This window comes from Photinus pyralis, unplaced genomic scaffold (assembly GCF_008802855.1).
Source record: "Photinus pyralis isolate 1611_PpyrPB1 unplaced genomic scaffold, Ppyr1.3 Ppyr1.4_LG3a, whole genome shotgun sequence".
NCBI lineage: Eukaryota > Metazoa > Arthropoda > Insecta > Coleoptera > Lampyridae > Photinus > Photinus pyralis.
In genome coordinates, this window is record NW_022170509.1 from 20,092,796 (window position 1) to 20,118,252 (window position 25,457).

Below are 25,457 nucleotides of genomic sequence, written 5' to 3' on the forward strand. Positions count from 1 at the left end.
AACTCACCCCAACTAAAAGCACCCCTGACTTTTATATCGCCAATAATATCGCGGTCCGTTAAAAATGGCCGAACACAGGACGGCTCACATTCACACAAAAAATAAAGGTGTTAACCTACATTTAGAATTATAGTCTTTGCACCAACCTCGCCATTGTAATTATTTCTTGTTTATGAAACTACGTGGGTGAGTGTTAGTGTAGGTGTAATTGCATAAGTATACAATTCTCACGTTAGCTTCAACATGAAGATAAATGCTACAAGAATGACGACTCCGATTGAGGAAAAGCTAGACCAAAAGCTGAAGGTACGCACAGGAATGGTTACAGTTAGTGACGGAAAAAGTAGACCAATTCCTGTGCAATTGCACCTATCGATGGAGGTATTGCGACTACAGAAAGAAGAAATTGTCCCACCAGATCCAAAACCCATAAACGGCAAGGTAAAATATCCTTTATCAAGTAAGAGATGCCGCTTAACAAATTCAATAAAAATTTGGTTTCCAAGGAGAGAATGGTGCAAATTAGACGACACAAAGTTGGGGGTCTTGGGTTAAGTATTAAAGGTGGAGCTGAGCATAAACTTCCCATATTAATTTCCAGAATATATAAAAATCAGGCAGCCCACTTAACTAAAGAATTATTTGTAGGAGATGCTATCATTAAAGGTAATAAGTCCTATTGTGTAAACCTATTACATATTCCTTCATTGCTAGTTAATGGCGAGTATATTACCGCATGTCCACATGACGATGCCGTCAACATTTTACGGAACGCTGGTGACTTGGTCGTCCTAACTGTGAAGCATTATCCGGCAGCAACTCCGTTTTTGCAAAAACAGGGTGAGAACATTTTCTAATAAAAAATAAAGTAGAATATCTATATTTTTTCCTCATTTATATAATAATTACAATTTAACCCCCTTCCCCCAACCCCTGCCTGTTGGATACGACTAATTACAAACCAGTATTTATGTATGGACGTCATTTTGACAAGACTCAACTCATATAAATCGCGTGACGTTAGAGATTTGATTTTAACTTTCTGTGTATATGCAATTTGTTGAAAGCATTTTAGAACTTGTTGTATGAAGTATGAAGTACGTAGGTATCTATTTTCTGTTCACGGCCGTTGGTCATTTTCAATCAAAAGACCGATCCACCCGTCCGAGCGATAATATATATAATATTTTTTTACAAAAGGTAGTGAACAAGTCTGACATTAAAAATACATCATTCCACGGTTTTTAAAGCTATCGATATCGAGTCGATGGCAATCGAAGCAGAACGTGCTGCTTTTCTCTTATCAACCGTTTTGGTTATGGAGAGAAAAACTGATAGCCTCACATACTTTTAGATCCGTACAAAGGAGACGGAGCCACGGAGCACAAGCCTGCAGATGTCATTCTTGCATCGTCTACGAGTTGCAATTTGTATACCTACGTTGCTCAGAAAATAAACTTTCATTTTTGCGATTGTTAAGGGTTTTAGGTCCATTTTTGTACACAATAAAAACTATTGTCTTCTAAAAAAAAGTTATTTTACTAGTTGTGATTTGTAGTAGTCGTTGCAGAAGTCAAGAATTGTTTTTTTGTGTGGGCGGGCAGCTATTTCTTTTCTAATTCGGATATAGCAATTACCAAACCGTTTATTCCCTAAATTGTCTTGGGCCATATCTCTGTTTCCGGTATAGTTAGGCGGAATATAAATCTTTGGATTCTACAAGTAAAAGTTTTTTACTCTACCGAAAAAATTCTAGCTGCAATACGTAGTGTGGAGCTGAGATCGTACATTAGAGTACCGTTGAGGTGCCAAAATTGTTTGACATTTGGACACACAGCGAATACATGCTATGGGGCACACATTTGTCAAGAGCTAAAGAATGCCCTGTGTACTTGAATGATGTAGCTATACAAAAATGTAGAAAGGCCTTTTTTTGGGGCCCGCAAAAAAAATTGTCTCAGATCGACCCGGAAAAAAATTTTCTTATAGAATGTGGCCTGTAGAATCCATAATTTCAAACGGTTCCAAGATTGGGCTACTAGTTCAAAAGTTACAGCCCTTTGAATTTTCTTTTGAAATTGGTTTCTAGTCTATAACTTTTGATTGAGAAGTCTGATCGAAAATTTACGAATTGTTTTGGATTCTACGCACCAAAATTGATAAGAAAAAGTGTTTTCCCGAGAAATTTTGGTGTAGTCAATTTTTGGTAAAAAAGGTAGGTTTATACACTGCCTTTTTTTGAGGCCCGCAAAAAAAATTGTCTCAGATCGACCCGCAAAAAAAATTTTCTTATAGAATGTGGCCTGTAATCCATAATTTCAAACAGTTCCGAGATTGGGCTACTAGTTCAAAAGTTACAGCCCTTTGAATTTTCTTTCGAAATTGGTTTCTAGTCTATAACTTTTGATTGAGAGGTCTGATCGAAAAAGTACGAATTGTTTTGGATTCTACGCACCAAAATTAATAAGAAAAAGTGTTTTCCCGAGAAATTTTAGTGTAGTCAATTTTTGGTAAAAAAGGAAGGTTATACACTGCCTTTTTTTGGGGCCCGCAAAAAAATTCTCAGATCGACCCGAAAAAAAATTTTCTTATAGAATGGGACCTGTTAGAATCCATGATTTCAAACAGTTCCAAGATTGGGCTACTAGTTGAAAAGTTACAGCCCTTTGAATTTTCTTTCGAAATTGGTTTCTAGTCCATAACTTTTGATTAAGAAGTCCGATCGAAAAAGTACGAATTGTTTTGGATTCTACGCACCAAAATTAATAAGAAAAAGTGTTTTCCCGAGAAATTTTAGTCGATTTTTTGGTAAAAAAGGAAGGTTAAGTATTCAAATACTATGCGAAGTATTTGAATACTTCTCAAAGTACCTTGCGAAGTATTCGAATACTAAATATTTGTGAAAGTATTTGAGTTACAAATACAAATACTGCTTCCATAAAAATATTTAATTACAAAGTATTTGAATCGAGATTTGAATACTTTAAAGGATTTGAATACTAAAAAGTATTTACAAAATCGAATACTGCCCTGCTCTGTCTGTATATATATATATATATATATATGCCTCTTGCAGTATTTCAGACAGTATGGCAGTTCACGGATATAAATCGAAAATACAGTAGGTCCTAATATATTGATCTAAGGTACTCCCTTATTAAGATTGTATAGCTTTTACCATGAGTTATTTATACAAACGGCTTCAGATCGATTTTCAAGGTAATGTGCATCCATCTCAGTGCGCCATAATCAAAACCGATGTATTTTAACCTCGATTTTACTGTACATATATCAGTTTATGATTAACAAGATCAAACGCTTTACTTTGATGGAGAAGTATAAGGAATGTTAATAATGAATTGTACGTTGCATAATGAATATAGTTGACGAGATTTGCCTAGTCAAACAGGTAAATAGTATAAAATGAATAGATTGCTATGAAAGTTTAGAGATTCGTAAAAACAAACGCTTCCCAATCAATAATGATGAAGGAGACTCTTTAGGTCAATTAGAGTTCGTAACTTGTAATTATTATAAATAGGGTCGTATTTGTATATTTATATTAGGTATATATGATAGTATTGCATGATATGTTTCTTATGCCCACTGACAGTGATTGACTATCTATAAAGAACGACACATATTGACTTTTTCGGCACATAAAAAGTACGTCCACAACTAGATAGTACTTAGGAGTACTTAGTGAAAAGTCCATTTCAAACATGTATTATTGCTACTCCAATAGATAATAGGTGGACAACATATCAACTTACACAATTTTTTTTACATAGAATACAATTTTAAGCTAATAACAGTGGCTATTTTTATTAAATAGAGGAGAAGGAAAATCAGCAAGCGGACAGCAATAGCGATGAGAAAGATGCGTCAGAGGAAAGCCTTCGTTTGATAACGAACAGTTCGAGCAGCAGACCAAGTTCTATTTGTTCAGAGTTTGACCAAGAACCCGTCACACGATGGGTTGATATTGTTACTTTGCCTTTAATGATGGCGTACGTAACTAGGTATATTTTTGGGACCGATAAGTTGAGACCAAATGCTTTTGAAGTAAGAGGTCTTAACGGACTGAGCACCGGAATTATTCACTGCGACGATTCAGCTGTACTTTCACAATGGCTGAAATATATTTCTGACAATATTATTGGACTTACTCACTTACAAGTAAATTGATAACCTACTAACTACTAACTTTATGTAAACGGCTGTTTTCAGATGAAACTTTACAACAGAAATTTTAGTGTATCAGATCGAATTGAGTACATGGGTTGGGTAAACGAAGGAGTTATCAACAATAATCAGCCTTGGCAGAATTATAAACCGAGGTTTTTAGCGCTTAAGGGAGCTGATTTGATGTTGTTTGATTCTCCTCCAGTAAGTACAATTGTTTTAATTGCTTCATTAAAATCGTACGTATTCCTTCAGTTAAACGTAATGGATTGGGATAAATGTCCTTTAATATTCAAAGTGTATCAAACAATGTTTCGAGTAGTAAAAGAATCGGAAAATGTGGATGAAAGACAACACTGTTTTTTGGTACAAACTTCGGGGCAAGAGTCGAGATATTTATCTGTCGAAACTCGCCAAGAATTATTACGAATTGAAAATGCTTGGCATTGTTCTGTATGTACCGCAGTGATGAAATTGGGGGTGAGAAAAACAGCTTATTAAAAAATTAATTGCTAAATTGTTTTAAATTCTTTGCAGAGCAAAACTTTTACGGTCAGTTACGGTGGCAAAACTGTAGGATTAACTTTAGACTGGAATTTAGGATTTTCTTTGCACGAAGCCGAATCGAAAATACCCGTTTGGCAGTACAAATTTTCCCAGCTTCGCGGTTCTTCGGATGATGGAAAATCGAAACTTAAGCTTCATTTCCAGGATATTGAAACGAGGGCGATCGAAACTAAGGTTTGCTTAATTTTTTCTTAAATGATACTTAAGCGTTTGTTACAGGAGTTAGAATGTTCAATTTTGCAAAGTCTATTATTTTGTATGCATGCGTTTTTGACGGCTAAGGTGGCCTCGGTTGATCCAACTTTTTTATGTTCAACGATGCCGTAAAGCTGCGAAAAGGATGCATAGGTATTTATTACTATACATTCCTTTTTTGAAACGATTCGATCTGTTGATATGCAGTAGAAATGTGATAGACTGTATCAATTGTAGGCAGATTTTCGAAAGATAAGGTACCTTTTTTCTGCGATTAGCTCCATAAGTGTTACCTTCCTCTTTTCCAATAAAAATGCCTGTACCTACAATAATTGTCGGCATTACATGTAAATCAATAATTCGTTTAAACCAATTAACTTACTTGTGCTCATGACATTTCACAGTTCGCTGCAACTGAATTTTTTATAATTTTGCGTCAGTTCGTTTAGGCTAATTTGAAATAAACTGCAAATACAAAATGCAACAAAATTAGTTAATACAAATAAATGAATAGTCAATATCTAAGATAATATTACTGTTGTAAAGTAATTAGTAGAAAATTGATTTATGGGCATGTTATCACTCAGGACAAAGAAAATTTGGACGGTTGTTAGAATCTTTATATTGTTTATGTCGTTCTTTTTTAAATTATGTGAGGGGTATTCAACCGTCAAACTTGAACCTTCATAGTAAGTACCAACTAATTTTGAACTTTTTAATAAAAAATGGAGGTTGAACTTTTTTGTCGGTTGAGAACTCCTGACGAGAAAATGAGCTCCTATGAGTTTGAAAGTTTTTTTTTCAAACATTTAGTCAATTTTGTAAACAAATATCGGGGAATTATATTTAGAGATTGTTATACAGCTGTAATACTAAATATTGCCTTGTTATTTAATGATGTAGGTATATTGTGACAGAGAACCTTTCTTCCTTATGTTTTAGGTTTTATGTTACTTGGATGACCGAACAATAACGTATTGGTCTAAAGCACAAAACCACTGTGTACGTTTTCACGATGTGTTCGCTGTTAAATATTTGTTAAAAAAACACAGTTGCAGTTTATAGTGTTACAATCTTCATGCAATAAAAAATACATAATGATGTCAGATTCATGTGGTAAAATTTGTAGCAGTTCTAGACAAAAAAGCTCAATCGCCGAGGTCTTCGGAAACCACCGCAAATGCAGTTTGTAGGATTAATAAGGAAGACCACCACTATAACAACCTAGGACCACATCTTTAATTGAATAGAGGCCTATTGCATTTTGACTTTATAGCAACTAATACTCAATTAATACGATTAATCAAAAGATAACTGCCACCATGCGACTTTTTTACATTTTCAAAATTCGGGTAAGATACTACCTCCCGTTCTTTGTCTGTGAAAAGTACCAGTACGGAACTATCAAATATGCAGAAGTTATCTACCTCTATTTTCCATTGACTATATTGTCGGGGACATTTACTTGTTAAACCCTTATTACAAGCAATTATTAAGGCGGCTAGGGACAGGCCGTTCAAAATTTGAGCTGCGCCCACGAAAATAATTACATAGGCAACCAATCGTGCGATTCGACAAGTTTCACCAGGCATAAGCTACCTGCAAATGTCGTCATCTTCCTACAATAAAACCAGATTCCAGACCCTCATTAGCGGTTATTCAACAACAAAGACAATTTAATCTCATTCATACAAAAGTAACTCATTTATGGAATTTCAACTTTCTCCCGTTTTGTGATGTTTTATTAATACTGGAAACCTTTGAATATTGAATAGGAAATCAAAGTTGAAAACGTATACCTATGTACTACTAATGAATATCCAACTCCTCTCAATGGTACTACATATACAAAAAGATTACTAATCTATTTCTTTCTAAGATAACATTCCTACTTGCTTCCTATACTATAGCCTATAGGGATTTACAATAATGACTTTTTGAGATTTGGACTTGGGTAATGAAGGGAACAATTTCCGAAACAAGACAAACTGGTCTTCAATTTTTGTGGTGCATAGCACAAATTTATTTAAACAATTGTGACATCCGATCAAACTACGGCTCCATAGATTTCTAAATTTATATGATAACGATTTTCACAGGCGCGCGGATGTAAAGAATGGTACTCTTCTTCAATTAGATGGACAGTTTTCGATATTTCGCATGGCTTCCGCAATGTAGCCCGGTATTTGCTGCGTTTTCAACCTTCTCCCATTGATCAAATTATATATCTGAATTCTGATCTAATTTACAACAAAATAAATGACTCATTTTTCATTACAAAAAATGTTTTAATAGATTTTCGGAAATTCTCCAATTCCAACACGACATTCGCCTGCTTTACGAAAATAGTTTATTTGGCTAGCCGTCAAACCTACAGTGGAATTATCGAACGCATTGGTAGATTAAAAAATTATCAAAGTCCTCGTGTGAGAAGGGAGATCAGCGCATTTTTGTGTGGCAGATCAGTATTGTATTAGCCACCATCAAGAAGATCTTGTCGCAAGCTACCATATTCCCTTTGTCGGTACCCGCTTCCGACGTCCCGTTCACCCACAATTCGCATTTAGATGAATTTTGCTAAAAACCCTCCACAAAATAGTTCTCATTTTTTGGGGCAATTCTCATAGCTCTATTAGCGACACGAGAAAGAGACATCGCGATTCGAGCTTTCAGAAACAAAATTCGCAGAGGAAGATACCTTTTGGGCACCCTAAGTCAACTACCCCTCGCAGACGTGCGCCTTGTAAAATGAGGTTAATTTCGTACCCAGGAAAAAAACAAATTTTCGCCACGCAGTTGTTGTGTCCGTTTACAAGATCTTTCCAACGGCACCAATTTGAAAACAATCTGAAAACTGATGGTGGAGTAAAAACTTCAAACGCAAATTGGGGATGCACGAGACGTCGGAAGCGGGTACCGACGAAGGGAATGTGGTAGCCTTCGACAAGATCTCACACGAGGACTTTGACAATTTTTTACTAACGACATGCTGAAATAAAAAATTATCACTTGTAATACTACTAGTGCTTGCTATTTCCGGAAACTTTCCGAGCTCACAAATATTTGACCTTTGGCAAAATATTCGTGAGCAAGAAAAAATTTTATATTATTCAAGCACGTGTGGTATTCGGTAAGAAAATTTCACACCATAGTGACCCTCAACGAAAAAGTGACGTTTTATATCAAAACATTGTTACCTTTTTACGTAAAAAAATTGCCGATAAAACGTTGTTACTCCTGAATATTACATTTATTGACGTACATACAATATTTTTTTAATTATCCGTTAATTATCGTTGGTACTAATAGACGAATAAATGGAAGGCATTGAGAGTCTTTTGTTACTGGTCTAATAGGGTCATAAACCATTGTATATAGGTATAATGGTCATTAGGTGTTAATATTGTTCAGGTAAAGTTCTACCTGAGTTGCCTATCGTCATTGTATGGAAGGTATTGCATTTCTTCCGTCGCTATACTTTATATAAACTTTTGAGTAAAAATTACATTTTATTTCAAAATTTGAAGCAGTTCGTAATATATTTTTTTAATCCACTTAGTTACTAAATAAATTGTGCGGATTTACTTTTTAAATATTTTTTTTACTAAGGCCAGTATTCGCGTTCTTAATAAATTCAAGATTATCATTTATACACGACTTAAATAATTTTATCAAAAAAATAAATCGCTACATTTAATGACTTTCTATATCTCTATCAATTTCCGATAAGACCTCTAGTTAGAATTACTATTTGGGCTTCAAAAATTACTCAAAAGTTTCGACTTTTATTGCAAATTTCAGTGACCATTGTGTGTTGCCTATCCTCTATCCCTAGCACCCTTAAGCGCCAGAGCAAAGCGATGTAAGCTTTATAGGGGAGTCGACGGTGTCCGTCTGTACGTCCGTGAACACGATAACTGTCAAACGCTTGGATCGATTTGGTTCAAATTAACTTTCCACAGTTGACCATATGCCACAAGTCCAATGACCCCTTGGGGATTCGGACACGCCGTGTCGTCAATCCCGTTACGTCATTATGCTTTAGCGTAGAAAATTTTACTCATTTATTAGTGGAGTGTTTCTAAGAATGAGCGAAAAACAAGGAGGTGCATTTTGGAAACGACAAAAGTTAGAAAAACAACAAAAATTAAATGAAGTATTACAAAAAATTACAAAAGTCCTCGTATGTGCATCGATGAGACTTCAGCGCATTTTTGGCGTGACGGATCAGTATTGCATTAGCAATCAGTATTTTATCAGAAAATTTTAATTATAAAATAAGGTTTATGCAAACATATATTTCTTTATTAATTTTCACGAACTCTAATAATAATTGGACGATGGTATGAACAGTACGACTCGTAAACCGAACAATCAACAGTGTAGTTGACCATTTTGCCAAAAACTCCGTCAATTATTGTTCCGCCATTCGTTGTCACTGTTCGGGGAGAGATGATCACTATATTGAATTTCTCTTGAAGAAATTTCTCTACCCGATTTCCGACAGTTAATGGGAAATTAAAGTCTCCCATAATCAAGACGTCTTGCCTCAATGAAATCCCCGATCTCCGATAACGCTGCAATCAACAAGTTGTTGCCTTTACTAGGAGCATCAGTGGTTCAAATTTCAAAGAAATATCTCCATAAATAAGAAAGTTGGCATTGCGCAGTCACTGCGCATGCCTACACATAATTTTTACTATTTGCGAAATGTTTGCCTTTACTAGAAGCATCTGTGGTTCCAATTTCAAAGAAATATCTCCATAAATAGGAAAGTTGGCATTGCGCAGTCCCATTCCGCAGGGACTGGGCATGCGCACACATAATTTTTAGTATGTGCGCAATGTTTGCCTTTACTAGAAGCATCTGTGGTTAAAATTTCAAAGAAAAATCTCAGTAAATAGGAAAGTTCGCATTGCGCAGTCACTGCGCATGTCTACATAATTTTTACTATGTGTGAAATGTTTGCCTTTACTAGAAGCATCTGTGGTTAAAATTTCAAAGAAATATCTCCATAAATAAGAAAGTTGGCAATGCGCAGTCTGCGCAAAATAGAGAGTGCAATAAAACTGTCTGAAATGGGCAAATATAGACCATAGCATCTATCAATTAGCGAAAACCCGAAGTCTCTAGGTGTCCCAGGGGCCGAGATCTCGATGGAACGGACGGACGGACGGGCGGACGGACAGACGGAAACACGAGCACATAAGCGCTACCTCAACTTCATTGTGTTACGCTAAAAACCGCTCAGACCTGGATACGATATTTTTAACCAAAATTATACCACAAACTGTAAAACTCATCACCGTGTTATGATTTTGATTAGTTTTCACCTTGAAGTAGTTATCCTAGATAAGTCATATTAGTGACCGTAGTTAGGCAATGCCAAAAGTATATTTTATAAAAAAGCCATTCCTCTACGTCAATCGGATCGGCTTAAAATCGATATACGCACGGACAAGTTTTCAAGCGGCGTTAGTTATTTCGCAAATTCTAATTAAACGCAACCACTACGGGCTTAATGAATGTCCATTGCGCCAATAACTCGACAAGACGGAGATAATGCAAAAAACCGGACCTCTCTACGATGTCTAGATCAAAAGTTTTTCAATCCGCCCAGCCAGCCAGCCAGCCAGCCAGCCGGACAAAGTGAAATGATAAGCTCCTTTTTGTTACCAAAAATGCGCTAAAAACACCAAGATTCAGCTTTTTTTCCTACCTACTGGCGGTATAGTATGACTTAGCCCCCGGCGGCGGTTCATGAACTAAATCCGGCACTGATGGTATATTTCCGTTTAGTGAATCATTTTTGGATCTAGAAATAGCATCTGAATCCATACAAATACCTGGCTTTAATATCGTACGGGCAGTTTTGAAGTTGAGTAGGTACATATCACATAATTTGATTGACCAAGTGTGGATTAAACTTGATTTGGGCAGCAAAAGATTGGTTTGGGGGTGTGCTACAATCCCAATAGGCCGTTCTATAGGAGTTTTTTGGGTGAATTTGAAGATACAATTTCTAATTTATTACCTTGCGTCGATTAGGTATGCTGTTATCTGCGATCTGCACGTAAATCTTTAGAAATGACTAATGTTACTGAATTTGCATTAAATAAAATAAAAACAAGTATAAATTGTGCACAACTCTTGTGCAGATAAAGCGCATTTTTTAACCGAAATAGCTTTTGTTTTGACATCACCTCTTCCGACAATCCGTTCTTGAGGTATAAGGGAAGGGAATATACCTGATCACGATGATCACGATAAGAGGTCGAGGAGGAGGGCTATGGTTGGTAGAAATTAATTCCTTTCGTTGAGACCTTTAATTAGAATACAATGAGAGATAAAATTAATTTCGATGAGACCTTTCATTAGAATACCATGAAGGGTAGAACATGTGTTCCCCCCCCCCCCTTCCCCATTTTCTAAAGATTAACTTGGCACCACTAAAGGCATGCGTATGCAAAATCTGAGACCAATTGGTTATGCACGTTTTACTTTCAAAAACAGCATCTCAGGAAATAATTCGTGGGGGGGGGGCCTTTTAGACAGCGAAATTTTATGGCCCTCTGGCACAGCTTCAAGGTATAGGCTACCTATTGCAAAAATTCCAGGACTCTAGGACCATTCCCCTAGAAGTAGTTCAAAACGGCAGAAGTGGGTCTGACGGACAAAACGCAAACAATAGCACATTTTTTTAATTCTTAAAAAATGCGCTAAAAATGGAAACGGAAGATACGTTACTTTTAAACACTAAATATCAGAATTGTTTTGTCTTTACAGGCTTCATAAAGATACGGAAGGTAATTTTGCTAATGAATTAGGTACCTAATATATTTCCGAATCTTCTCAATGACATAGTTTATATTGGATAATTGGGGATATAAACCTTGATCCATTATCCCATAAGAACTAGATATGTATATAAAAATCTTTTAGGCAATAAACAATCCAACAAGGAGCACTGTTAACTCCAAAACACTTGTTGAACATATTTTTGTAAGGCACAGTAATATTAATGACTTTAAATGTGCAACTTTTGATATTGGTCTTACCGACCAGTGTCTTTTAGGTCTTAAATTTAATTATCATTCAAAGTCCGAAGCAATGGAGAGAGAGTTGCCTAACTTTGACACAGGCGAAAGGTTGGATTATAACTTACCGTTTTCACTAGAAGAACTGGAAATTGCCCTCCGAAAGACCAAGTCCTGTGCACCCGGATATGATAATATCCATAATGAGATGCTTTGATACTTGAATCCTGAAATGAAAGAAAGTCTTTTAAATTACATATTACAACTCTTGCTGGCAAAACTTTGAACCTACCTTGTGATATACAGGGTGACAATTTGAAAACTTACCACCCCCCATATCTTAGTAAATAAACGAGATATTTAAAAAAATCAAAATCCATTTCGGTAATTCGGAGGGGGAATCACAATGACATAGTTGGCGACGCACCCCCTCCAACCCCCTGCGCCCCAGCCACCCCAACTTTTAAATCTTAAATAGTGACCACCCATGTGTGATACGTCGTTGGAAAGCTCTGAAAAAATGCTTTCCAACCATACCAAATAGCATTACATTTAGGTTAGTAATTATCGTGCAAATCAAAAAATAAACTAATATGATACATTTGAAATCTGTCGTATTTAAAACGCAACCGGCGAACATAGACGAACTAAGACAGAGAATAATTCAAGAATGTCGAAATATTGCAAAACCAACATTTGAAAAGGTTCGACAAGAGTTTGAGAATAGATTATAACTGGCGATCAAAAATGAGTTGCTGTCGAGTCGGCTTTGGAAGTTCAAGTTAAATACGATTTTCCATGTTTATTTTTTGATTTGCACGATAATTACTAACCTAAATGTAATGCTATTTGGTATGGTTGGAAAGCATTTTTTAAGAGCTTTCCAATGACGTATCACACATGGGGAGTCCCTATTTAAGATTTAAAAGTTGGGGTGGCTAGGGCGCAGGGGGTGTGAGGGGTTGCGTCGCCAACTATGTCTATGTCATTGTGATTCCCCCTCCGAATTACCGAAACGGATTTTGATTTTTTTAAATATCTCGTTTATTTACTAAGATATGGGGGGTGGTAAGTTTTCAAATTGTCACCCTGTATAATAAAGGCCAATAGCCTCAGCAGCTGACGCCTAAGGAGGGGTTTTAGTGGGTATACCCAATATCCGCGGGAGCCCACACTCAGTGCGTAAATGCATTTCCCCTCCTAAGAAAAAAAAATGGATAAGCAAAATAGCAATTTTAATAAAAGCAAATGTGATTACGCTAAGCTAAAACCGAATCTGCGACCAATGTTTTGCTGGTTCAAAATCGGTGTTTATTATAGGAAAACTTCGCGTAATGATTAACGCTTATTACAACTGTCATAAGTAATAGAAATCCGGCTCGTTAGGATCAAACATTTGTGAGACGTTAGCTAAAATGAAACGTTTTGTTATATTGGATCAGGTCTGGAGAAGGAGCCCAAACTACCCCTAATGTTTTTAAAGATTCATCGTGAGTAAGGTTCAGTATTAAATTTGTGACGTTAGTCGTATGAAGTTCATTTAAAACGTCTGGATTGTTTGACGCCCATTTGCGTAAATGAAATCCTGCTTCCGAAAGTATGTATATTATTTACCTTATCACGGATAAAGACTAATTCTTGGCCCTTGGGGGCTATCCGCCTCTGTGATAAGATCATCCATGTAAAAATCTTTCATGATAATTTTCTGAATTCGCGGTTGATTTTCAATTGCTAGAGCCAATTCTTTTAAACATCGCGTTGCAATAAATACTGATTGGGGTGAATGCGATCAGCATAAAATATAAACGTGTGTTTTGCAAAATTTTTAGATTTACTACATTCAGCAATTAATAATTGTCAGTTGCACAACAATATGACCAAAAATTTAACTAAAACCTAAATATGTTACCTCGTGGTTGAATATTAGGGTCTTATTCTTGAACGTGTGAGTGAGTGAGTATGACGCCAATTCGAGCGATCTTCATAATTTCGTATATTCTTGACACTACGCCAATTTTTCCAATCTCCAATGTTATTCAAAGTATAGCCGTACCTGCCTTCCACTTCTGATGTATACGTTTATTCGTAAAATTAGTGGATGTTTTCCCTGTCATTAGGTTTTTATTTTTTTTTTTTTGCAGATAGTAGCATGAGTTTTTGCTCTTCTGAAGCACGAGACATAATTTACTTTTAAATTTGAATTGATTGCAGTAAATGGCAAACGCAAGTGCATTAAATCACAATTTGACAAATCCAAACCGGCGGTTTTAATTTAGTGTCAAGAATACGAAATTTGGTGAGCGAGTGAGTCACAGATGAAAAAGTCACACACTCACCGATTTAATCTGTTAACAAAACGTAAGAAAGCTTTATAATGTAAGCAAGAAGAGTCCTTACGACTGTAATTTTAACTTACATTATAAAACCTATTGTATAAACATGAGCAGTGACTCAGCTATGGACTCGGCAACGAACGAGCATTTAGCAAATAAAATAATTAGGTGTAACGGAGATTCTTCCCAGTATTGGAAAATCATTAATAACCTAATTAAAAGTTCAATAAATAAAAATGTTCAAAAAATTGAACTAGAAGACGGAGAGGTCAGATAGCCGAAGATGTGAATCGTTACCTTATCAAGGTCCAAAGTCCGGCCAACAATGACTCAGTGTACAAAAACCTGGATTTTAGTATTCCGGGTAGTCCTCTACACTGCTACCCGCAATCTTTTTTTGTTACCCCAGTAACAAATACTGAAATACTCGACGTAATAAGAGACTTGAAAAACAAAAAATCAACTGGGTTTGATTAAATCTCCGTTCTACTAGTTAGTTAGTTGATTTCCCGAAGTCTTAAAATTAAGTGTGATAGTCCCAATTTTCAAAAAAGAGCCTACTAAAACGTTGGATAATATAAGGCCAATAAGCTTATTATCGGTGTTTTCAAAGATTTTAGAGAAATTAATGAAAAACAGACGCATCAAGTATCTAGACAGATTAAATTTTTTAAGCCCGTAGCAATTTGGATTAGATCAGGAATGTCCATTGAGGATACCTTGTCTATTGTTACAGAAATGATTCATAACAGCCTAAATTCTAGTAAAAACAATAACATGTGTGTTTGTAGATTTTAAAAAGGCATTTGACCTCGTGGATCATGTCATCCTGCTATCAAAGTTAGAGGTTATAGGAGTTAAATCAGTAGTTCTAATCTGGTTTCGTAGTTTTCTCACCCATTGACTACAGAAAGTAGAATCCAAAATGACTATAGTTCACCTCTTTTTGTAAATCTGTGGTCCCTCAAGGAGCTGTGTTGTCGGCACTTTTATTCTTAATATGAATTAATTATCTATTGAAATTGCCGTTCGCTGGACGCGTAAGTGCTTTTGCAGATGACATAGCGCTTTTTTATTCTAAGAGATAACGATATACTAATGAAGATTTATAGCTATTAAGTGCATGGTGCCACGTAGACAAAATGGAAGTGAATATTAACAAAACAAAATACATCAACTTTAGTATAATGAATAGTATTTTGCTTTTGATTCTGATTTAAAGTGATCATTGCCTACAGTATAATTGCAGTTGCCAAAAAGTCGACAAAGTCGACAATTTCAATTACCTAGGAGTAATTCTAAACGAATATATTAACTGGGAAAAACACATAAATATGTCGCACAAAAAGTTTACTCCATTAGTTGAGTCTATAATAAGTCTATTGAAAATGGGTCAAATCCAATGACTCCGTGGGGCCACACCGAGGTGCTCTGTCGCTTTTACCAGTTGTATAGGTTTAGTGGAAGAGCAGCCCTATGGCTGAACTACGCCTATTTTAGTAAAGGCATTATTATTATTATCCATAAGAATTTTTTACTGTTTGCGAAATTTCTGTTCCGGCGACCTGATGAGAGCAATATATTTTGCTTTAATTGATTCAAGGCTCCAATACGGCTTGCATTGCTGGGGCAGAGCTTTCAAAACTCTCATTGAAAAATTAAGAACAACTCAAAATTATCTTATACGAGTGATGTTAAATCGAGGTAAACGAGAAAATTCAATTGTTCACTCAGTTAAGAATACTTCCTATACAACATATGTATGTATATAAGGTTTTAAGAATATTTTATGCAAGACACGGGAATAGTGGTACCACTGATCTCCTATACGAAACAAGAGAAATATTGTTGTGCTATTCAGACCCATAATCTTTTTTGCTTTTCTCCATACTTCGCTGGAACTCGACTTGGTGTTGATGCTTCCCACATATTCTACCCAAGAATTTCTTTTTGCCTCTAATATCAATCTATGCATTTGTGATCTGGCTTTTTTAAATTATTTTACGTTTAACCATATCCATTATTTCAGACGACCACCATGGGGCAATTTGGTTTTTGGGCGCACCATTTGTTTCGGGAATTACAAGTTTCGCTGCATATATACTTGTACTGTAAAAAGGTCCACTTTATTTATAATTGGTAGGTTATTATCAATGACATGTCTTCTAGAAATTTTTCTCCCGCGTTGATCTGTAACATTTTCAGCAAACAACTGAGCAATAGAATACAAATACGACCCTATTTATACTAATAGTGAAAGTGAAAGTTTACGAGCTCTGATTGACCTAAAGGACCACCTACATTATTATTCATTAGGAAGTGTTTGTTTTTACGAATCTATAATCTTCCATAACAATCTAAGTCATTTTTACTATTTACCTAGGCAGATATCGTCAACTATTTACTATATGACTATTTTTAATCATATGTGTGGCAACACTAGATTTATCCCCACGATTATGGAGCCATGTGCTCTTTAAACCAAACATTTATAATTTTATGACAAAGAAAACCGCTGAGATGTTGTCGTTTCCTATAATAGGAATGGATTTCCCTTGTTGAGTTCCTTAATTCTACTATTGTCGATCGGCCTTTTCTAAAACCTGCTTTGGTGCGGCACTATCATCTTGTTTTTCTCTAGTTAAAATTGAAGCCTTTTGTTTACAATTTTTTCCTAAAGTTTAGTCGTCAGACTTATTTGCCGATAACTCGCGGCGTATAATGGATTCTTTCCCGCCTTATGAATTGGAATTATAGTGGTCATCTTCCATTGCTCAGCATATACGCTCCGCCAGCGCCATACGCCGTCAAATAGCTCCAGTGTAGATGACTTTATTTGAGCTGTAAGATAGATTAGCATTTCGTTAGTTACTTCATCGAGAGCTGGAGCGGTATTCGTAAGAGATATAGGGCAGTTCAGTAAGTCTATTTGGGTGGCAAAATTAAATGCCATTTATTTCGGTGATATGGGGCCGGAATCTCTTTTCACAATACGGGAATACGGTACTATCACGGATATAAGGAGCAAAGACTTGTTATTTTAATTAGAAGACAAAAACCAATTCTGGGGGGATACCTAATGGTCATCTAAAACGACTTAATTGGAAAGCTATGACGCAATGCAAATTCTAAAATGAAAACTTTGTTCACTGACAGAAATGGAAAGCTTAATATCGTATAATACATCTTTTGTCTAACTTTCACCAGTTACTGATGCGTATAGGTGCGTTTTTTTATTGAAAATAACTAATCGCGTACGTCGATATCCAAATAAAATCAAGGGAACGGAAAGTTTATTACAAACGTATTTAAAAAAAAGAAAAGCTAAAGTTGTACTACTTGTTGCGTAAGATGGGTGGGTGCACTTATCGACCAAAATAGGGGTTGTAAACGAGAACATAAGAGCGCAAACGCAATTTCTCCCAGTGTTCTAGTATCATCACAGAGAGAGAGTGTAGTGGTGAATGTGAAAGCGTTGTCTTGTCGTAGAGGAAATGTATGAGAATTCCTAATACAATAAATGCTACTGTATTTATTTATCATTTGCATGTTGCATGATAAGATCACATCTCTGGCAATGTTTTTCTCAATTTTTCTTATCACGGTTTGATATCTTTGGCCATGAGTGTTTTTCAGTTAGTAAACTTGTATTTTTCATTCTAAGTAATGATGTATTGTTAGTAGAGTTTAAGGTGTGCATCAGACTAAGCTGTACTGTACCTACAATTATACGAGATACCTACTCTTAGGCACCTTTCCAATGACGTCAGAAGGATACAATTTTCTACAAGAAAATTAATTTGCTCTAAAGTGGATTTCCTAATTAGCTCCTTTTATTTACATAAATTTGATGAACAGTTAATTGTGAGATCCTGCAAAAGAATGTTTGCATTCTATAATTAAAGGAGCGTGATTGTGGTCTATGTCATGCATTTTTAATTAGTATAGATATAAACACTTGAGACAGTCAATTTTAATTTTAAGATTAATACGACAAAATCAGAGGTTTGCTCTGTTACTGTAAGCACATTTTTTTAAACTTTGAGTAGGAACTTTTACTAGTTTCTATTATGTAGTTATTTTATATGCTTTAAATACATATGGATGTAAGTGGAAAAGGTTTAAATAGAATGGGTAATTTATAAAAACCTTTGATCTCAACTCCTATTTCTACCACTTTGCATAAAATGCATAAGCTTTGACATCTCTATTGGATCAATATACCATACCTAACTCTCAACAATGGTAAACTTTCTGGCGAAATGTTCCTCCGAGTTTGTTTTTAAGAACTCTGAACTGGAGTGGGTTACTATTTTAAAACAAAATAAGTAATTTAGCAGTGCCACTTGTAACCAATTCGCAAACTAGGTATCTTTTCTCGCATAGAAGCTCCTTCATTTATATCGTCTGTATAAAAGTAATGCGGAATGCCTTTCCGGAGCTGGATTTTTAAGGAAAGAGAAAATGTAATTGAGCCAAACTTCATTTATAATTTCAGCTTATAGCTATCTTCTATTTGAACTTTGTCTAATACAATGGGTTCAATGGACATGTTACGATTAAACACCGATTTCGGCCAATGCTCAAACATATGGACAAAACGTGTTCTGGCCACCAGCATATTGTCACTGTCCGAATCCGAAATGTCGGTTTCCAGCTGTTTAATGGTAGCCCAGAACGCGTTCTGAATCCTTTACAATCCCACAAGGCGTGCTGGTAATTATTGCCACGTTCAACAGGCAACATACCTAGTATGAAAAAATAGTTTAAGTTTTTACGTATGACATTCAAATGTAAAAATAACAATCGTTTTTAATGGTATAAAAATTACGGTAATAACTGACTTGAATTTATTAGCTAAGCTTAACTAAGTCCAGATTCTTTACTACTGCGAGCACACCACCTAGGTACGACATTTCTGGAGGCAAGTCCACCTCTTTCAAAACACAAAAAAATCGGTTATTCGGTAGATTTTTTGTGTGCTCGAGGTGTTTTGGCAATATGACAAATGCCAGTACCCATTCTAGCAATACAAAAAATCCAAGACGAATTGTGGGTTACCGGTTTTTCGAACACTGGCAATATACTGGTGGCTAGAACATATTTTTCGGCTATTGGCCAAAATCGGTGTTTAATACTAACATAATTTGAGTCTTGTCATGACTATGCAATATACATGTACTTTTATTGTGACGTCAGTTTCCACGACAATTCAAATAGCGCACAAAGATTTCCGTCTGAATTGCTCACAGAATTTCATAGATGGGCATTAACTCATTAATCCGTTAATCGTTAATTAACGAAGTTACTGATTTGCGTAGTGGATTATCTTTTAAGTTAACTTATAAAAATGTTAACGCTTCTGTTAACCTTCGTTAATTTGAACTTCCGTTTATTTAGTCCGTTACATTGGTTATTTGTTACTATATTGATATTTTATTGTTTGAATTACGTGCCACATGACGCTTGTACGTTCAGTGATAATATATGAGTGGCAACTTAAGTATTACGTATTTTTGAGCAAAATAATGTGTTTGATTCTTTATTCTACTTTTACGTTCTACATTATCAAAAACATTCAATTACCCATTTGTTTTTGCCTTTTTTACTTATTCCCAACCAACCTAGATGTAAAATTTGGACAATTCACTTGTAACTGTTAACTTTAACTTGCGTTAAATTTTCGAAGATGTAACGTTTTAAGCATTATCATAGTAAACTTTTTAACTAACAGGTAGCTGTTAACGAATCATGATAGTGACATCAAGTCTGCAAAAACTTGAACTACTAGATCGGTTCACTCAAAACTGCTTAGGTGGTGTACATTGTATTGGTGACTAGCGTACGATTTTGATCAGAGGAACATCTACATTGTCGAAATGATTGATCGGCAGTAATAAGTATAGAAGGTGATACAAAAGCAGGCGCAATTACTGCACTTGCTGTAAGATTTTCTTCTTGGCAATTTTGTTTACTTCGAATCGCGTTACTTGAGAAAAATAACATTTTTCTCATTCTCCGATCGGTCAATTTGTATACCTACAAGTTGGAATAAACTCTCCAAAATGTTGCCCTTAACAATAAAAATGTTCTTTGTTTTGACTTTCAATCGTATCGTGTGCGTACAGTTAAGTAGTATTAATAAATAATAATTCATCTCACTCTAATTCAAAGTTAGGAACGAAAGGAATTCAATTCGATGACAGATCCCTTTGAATTTATATTTTTATTATGATTTCTCACTGGACTTATCTTAGATATTAGATGGATACCACAACATAATAGGTTTCATAGCAAACGAGCCAAATTTTTCTGATTACTACAGCTATGGACGGTTCTGCCAGTTTTTTTTTATTGTGGAAAGGGGAAAAATCCCTTATTCATATGTAACATGTTACTTCTAGTTGAAACTGTAAATCCAGAAATATCCGTGCTGATTTTCCGTATCTATTAGCAATCTTGACACGAATCAAGTATGTACTCGTAGATTAATATGTGATAACTGATAAGCATCTGTTTTACCCACAACGAAGATGATCTTACGGTACGTTATCATGATGTAAAATCATACAATGGAAGCTGTAATTTAATAAACTTTAAAAAGTAGGTTATTGTAGGCTGTTGGTTGTAGGTTGGGTGTTGGCGTTGATTTATTTACATAGGACGTTGTACACATTTACTTGAGTAATAACATGAAACTGAAATAACCTTATATAGTCCAGTCAACCTGTGTCGTAAAACACCACTTGAAGGAAAAAAATAGTATAAAGCTAATTTTTTCTCCATCGACTACTACTATTTAGACAAGTGTTTAGCCAAAAGTCCCCGCCCCTACCCCCCTTGCTTCCCCCTCTGTGCCACCCTAAACATGAAAAGTGTAGGGGTTTCGTAAATCGCGTCTCTCTCTCGATTACTAAACAACATATCGGATTGCAATGTATTTTATTCTCTTTGCTATGACATTGTCTACAAATAAGTTTCAGTTGCCTTTCGACGATTTTGGATAATAGAAATCTATTTAAAATACGTTTTTTAGCTGTACCTATACAAGGACTTAATTAATATTTGACACAAATTTAAAAAGGGTAGAATTTAGGTTTCACTGAGATTCGTTGGGTTTAGTTTAGAGAAAATGCAATAGTGTATCTTAAAGTTAAAAAAACACTCACTATACAACAATATTAGCATTGCAACGCCCGGCCCACCTCGACGGAACCCGCCACGACTGGGTACGCATTCTGCATTACACCGGATGAATCTCGCAGGCTCTTCAACAAAGTAAGTACTATTTCATATCATTTTAATGGTAATAATGGGAGCTACAACTTTTGTAGGGAACATTTTTTGATAAAATGTCGGCGTGAAAATTTCTGCGACAAAAAGTAAAATTACGTGCCGAAAAATATACCACTTTTTACTTTTTCATACGAATTACAAACAAACGGTAAAAGTTACGACGAAAGGCAACTGAAACTTATTTGTAGACAATGTTATAGCAAAGAGAATAAAATACATTGCAATCCGATATGTTGTTTAGTAATCGAGAGAGAGACGCGATTTACGAAACCCCTACACTTTTCATGTTTAGGGTGGCACAGGGGGGGGGGGGGAAGCAAAGGGGTAGGGGCGGGGACTTTTGGTTAAACACTTGTCTAAATGTTAGTAGTCGATGGAGAAAAAATTAGCTTTATACTATTTTTTTTCCCACTAAAAACACAGGTTGACTGGACTATATAAACCTTATAAATGTAGCCTAGTCATTTATTGAAACTGTGGCACAGTCTACTTTCTAGAACTAAGCGGTGGGGTTTCCTTCCCCCTTCATATCAATAAACGGCATCCCTTAGCGATCTAGAAGGAGAAAGGAAACTACCCCACACTTTAAATTGTCAGCACTTCATAAATGAGTAGGCTTTCAATAAAAGATTATAAATATACATGACATTCACCCGTACTCTCAAACCTCCACCAATCTAAACAGTTTGTAGGATCTGTTGAGCAGATTGGATAAAAATTGGTCACCAGACATATGCACGTCGAAGGCCTAACCTTTCGCTTCTAGTCCCGATGCTGCTTTGCAGAAAGTTCACCTGTCACTCATCACGTCACCCTCTGTGTCTGACTTACTACTTCTCTCTCTTGTTCATACATTTTCCACGAACGCGCTCATTATCCAGCTGTAGAGCGGCTTTCTACATATTATTTTTGTATATTGTATACATATTGCCTTTTTCAGAAGTAAAAATAAGCATTACGGGTATACGGAGTTCTAACTTGACTCGATATTCAATCTGAATGGGTTAACTTGCGTAGGTAATTTAAGAAGCTGTAGCCCTAAGTCAACTCTTTATTGTAATTAGATCATGAAAATAACCTGTAGACTGTGACAAGCAATCAACCTTTAACCTTTAAACGTAATTCTATATTTGTCTTTAAAATCAAAAGAAACCTCTTGCTTCTAATTAAATGAAGTCTGTTAAAATAATTCTAAAAACCATACGCCATGTTCTAATTAAATCTCGTTTTTAAGACGGAACAATGTAAAGTGTTTGTAACCGCTAATTCCTAGATTCATTTTTGCGCCATTTGCAAATTGAAATGTTCGGTAATTGGCAGCCGAGTGCTAATAAATAATTTGCAGCCGACCTTTGCCATTCCATAAGATCCGTACGCAATTTATGACATAATAATTTATTATATAAATCAAGCGCTCAATAATTGATAAAGTTGTAGACTAACATCTCCATGCCATAGCTCATCCATGTAGATTAATTAGATCAAACAGTAAATCGAATAACCTTTTGATGAGTTACACTTACACGGAAAAACAATCGATCAGAAAGTGAACTGTCACAAAACAACACTGTGAAACTGCCGTGGTTCACATTTCACACGTTTCTCGCATTATCTGTTGCATGCACTTGCAACGTGTGTTGAATTTGCGCGTCGAAATTTCATGGAGTTTCTCAAAATTCTAGGTACCAAATTAGCAGAGCACACTGAAGTCCTACAATGCAACGGACAATTCGACTTAACGAAAATCAGCTTATTATGTTATCAGAACGCGCTCAAAATGACAATTCGCAATCGGGATATTTGCATAAACGTTCTGCTGACAGCAGCAAATGGCAGTTACGATGGTTTGTGCTCTACCAGGTAAGTGCAACTAATAGCCTTATACGTTATAGTTTTCTATGCGGGGGATTAGCGAGTAGCAAAAATTGAAATCTGGATTATAAATTGTACTAGGATTATATATCTATTCGTAATATCGCAGATTTAAATACTCTGTGGTACTAGTAAAGCAATTATAAAACAGCATGCGAAATGCTAAACAAGAATAGCCACAACATATTATACTTGGAGAAATCAACCCCTAAAAATTTTAACAAGGAAGAAAGTGAAGGAAAACAATGCATCCAAGGAGCTCGTAGCATACTATACTAAACAATTCTTCTCCCTAGCATGATAAACCAACTCACAGTCTCATTGGCCTGTCAAAAATTTAAGTGTTCATTCAAGGTCTGTTACCGAGTTGGATACGCTTAAAGCACTGGAATACTGCTCTGTTCTGTGGTTTGATTTTCTCATAACTAAGTGTAGATTAAGATAATGGCAGCTACCCAAAGACGATTTTTGAAATTGTTGTATTTTAAAAAGGAACGAGTTTATCCCGTTGGCGGTTACAACTACGACCTCTTTCTATTTAAATACAATTTTAGCTCCCTCGTAAGCAGGACGGAGGCAGGCAGTCTTACCATTCTGTATAATATTATACACAACAAATTGTATGCACCTCATTTGCTGTCAGCTATCAATTCCCATATTTCTCTATATAATATTCGTCTCAGCGATACATTTTATAAAACTACGCATCGCAGAAATGTTTTATATCTATTTATATACTATTGTGTACGCATGTAAATTATTTGATATAGTTTGTCCAAATATTGATATATTTCTTTCCACACGAGTCGAAATTTTCAGTTATATTAGTGTTAATTAATTTGTTTATGCCTTCGATTGCATTACAATTTTTAGACATATCTATTAATTTAATTAATTTTATGTTTTGTTATTCAAGGCCTACTACTTTAGCCAAAACTTTTTGTCAAAACTATAGAAATTCTCTTTCATTTTGTTTGTATTATTGTGTACTCTACGTATTAATTTGTTGTTCATTTTTTTGTTGCATAATAGATATATTATACTAATAATTTGGAATTTTGGAATTTGATTTTTTCCGGTATACATACATATAATTGTCGAACGTCACTTTTTTTTATTTTTTATGTTTTCATCAATGTCATTAAACAGTGGAGGGATTAGACACTTCAAGGTTCTTCTTCCATAATTATTGTAATAACGAGGAACTTTATATTTCCTTCTTCGTGTTGCATGACCATGAGTTGTTATATTTTTAATAATATGATAATATTTATACAGCCCGATTGCTGTTAGCGTATCAAAATTCTTAATCAATTCTTGTTTGTTGATTCCATTAGATTTTCTGTTGATTAATTTTAATATCCTGCATTGTAAATTATCTAACATTTTTAAGTGATTCTGTTAACAATTTATAAACAATACTAATAGTTTTGATGTCTACAATATGTGGATAATACATATGTAAAACATTCAATTTGTCTTTTAATTTGACCGTATATGTAATTTATGTGTTCGTCATATTTTAGCCTATTGTCTATAACACCATGCGAATAATATTGCTTCGTCTGCGTATATATATTGGGGTTTATTATTTGAAATATCTTATTTACGAAAAATTATAAATAATAGTGAACCTAATTTACTGCCTTGTGGGACTCCATTTTCTAAGAGTGTTTTATCTTATCACTATACTCATTTGCAATTTTGCTCGTTATATATCTGTTTTTTAAATAACTTTCAAAGCACGCTACTTCCTTCGACTTTACTACAATGCTTCATAGGCTCTCTATTATACGTAAGTTTCTAAATAAATAATTGGTTCTATTTCACTTATTCACTATATTAGTACAATGTACTCGAAAATTCAAATGCGCATCTATATGTATACCTACAAATTTTGTGCCTAGTATTATTAGTATTATCAGTTTTTCTTGTTGGAACTTAAATCTATCCTGGTTAACTAATCGCACGG

The 25,457-nt window shown here is 35.2% G+C and overlaps 2 protein-coding genes across 5 annotated transcripts in view; both read left to right on the forward strand.

The window, feature by feature from the left end:
• Positions 1-26: 26 nt before the first annotated feature.
• On the forward strand, positions 27-6,055 carry LOC116166158 (gamma-1-syntrophin). 2 transcript variants are annotated; one of them, XM_031481020.1, is made up of 9 exons: positions 28-186; positions 237-441; positions 507-666; positions 715-840; positions 3,836-4,179; positions 4,231-4,389; positions 4,441-4,665; positions 4,723-4,926; positions 4,972-6,055. In XM_031481020.1, the coding sequence occupies exons 1-9, from the start codon at positions 173-175 to the stop codon at positions 5,077-5,079; spliced, it is 1,545 nt and encodes a 514-aa protein (XP_031336880.1). In that variant the 5' UTR covers positions 28-172; the 3' UTR covers positions 5,080-6,055. The 2 variants fall into 2 exon arrangements, with proteins under 2 accessions (XP_031336879.1, XP_031336880.1); XM_031481019.1 differs by having other exon boundaries at positions 27-186; positions 4,231-4,665.
• Positions 4,979-25,457, forward strand: part of LOC116166157 (ras-specific guanine nucleotide-releasing factor 2-like) — a 41,812-nt gene continuing 21,333 nt past the window's right edge. For 2 of the 3 annotated variants that reach the window (XM_031481015.1, XM_031481018.1), the window contains exons 1-2: positions 17,756-17,813; positions 23,296-23,473. In XM_031481015.1, coding sequence (XP_031336875.1) covers positions 23,330-23,473 — 144 coding nt within the window. In that variant the 5' untranslated portion in view covers positions 17,756-17,813; positions 23,296-23,329. Of the gene's footprint in view, positions 5,101-17,755; positions 17,814-23,295; positions 23,474-25,457 lie in introns of those variants that run through there. The other variant, XM_031481016.1, reaches the window with a different exon arrangement.

Coding starts and splice junctions, on each gene's coding strand:
- LOC116166158 (XM_031481019.1), top strand. Junction 841..3,835: donor TCCGTTTTTGCAAAAACAGG/GTGAGAACATTT, acceptor TTTATTAAATAG/AGGAGAAGGAAAATCAGCAA. Junction 4,666..4,722: donor CCGCAGTGATGAAATTGGGG/GTGAGAAAAACA, acceptor AATTCTTTGCAG/AGCAAAACTTTTACGGTCAG.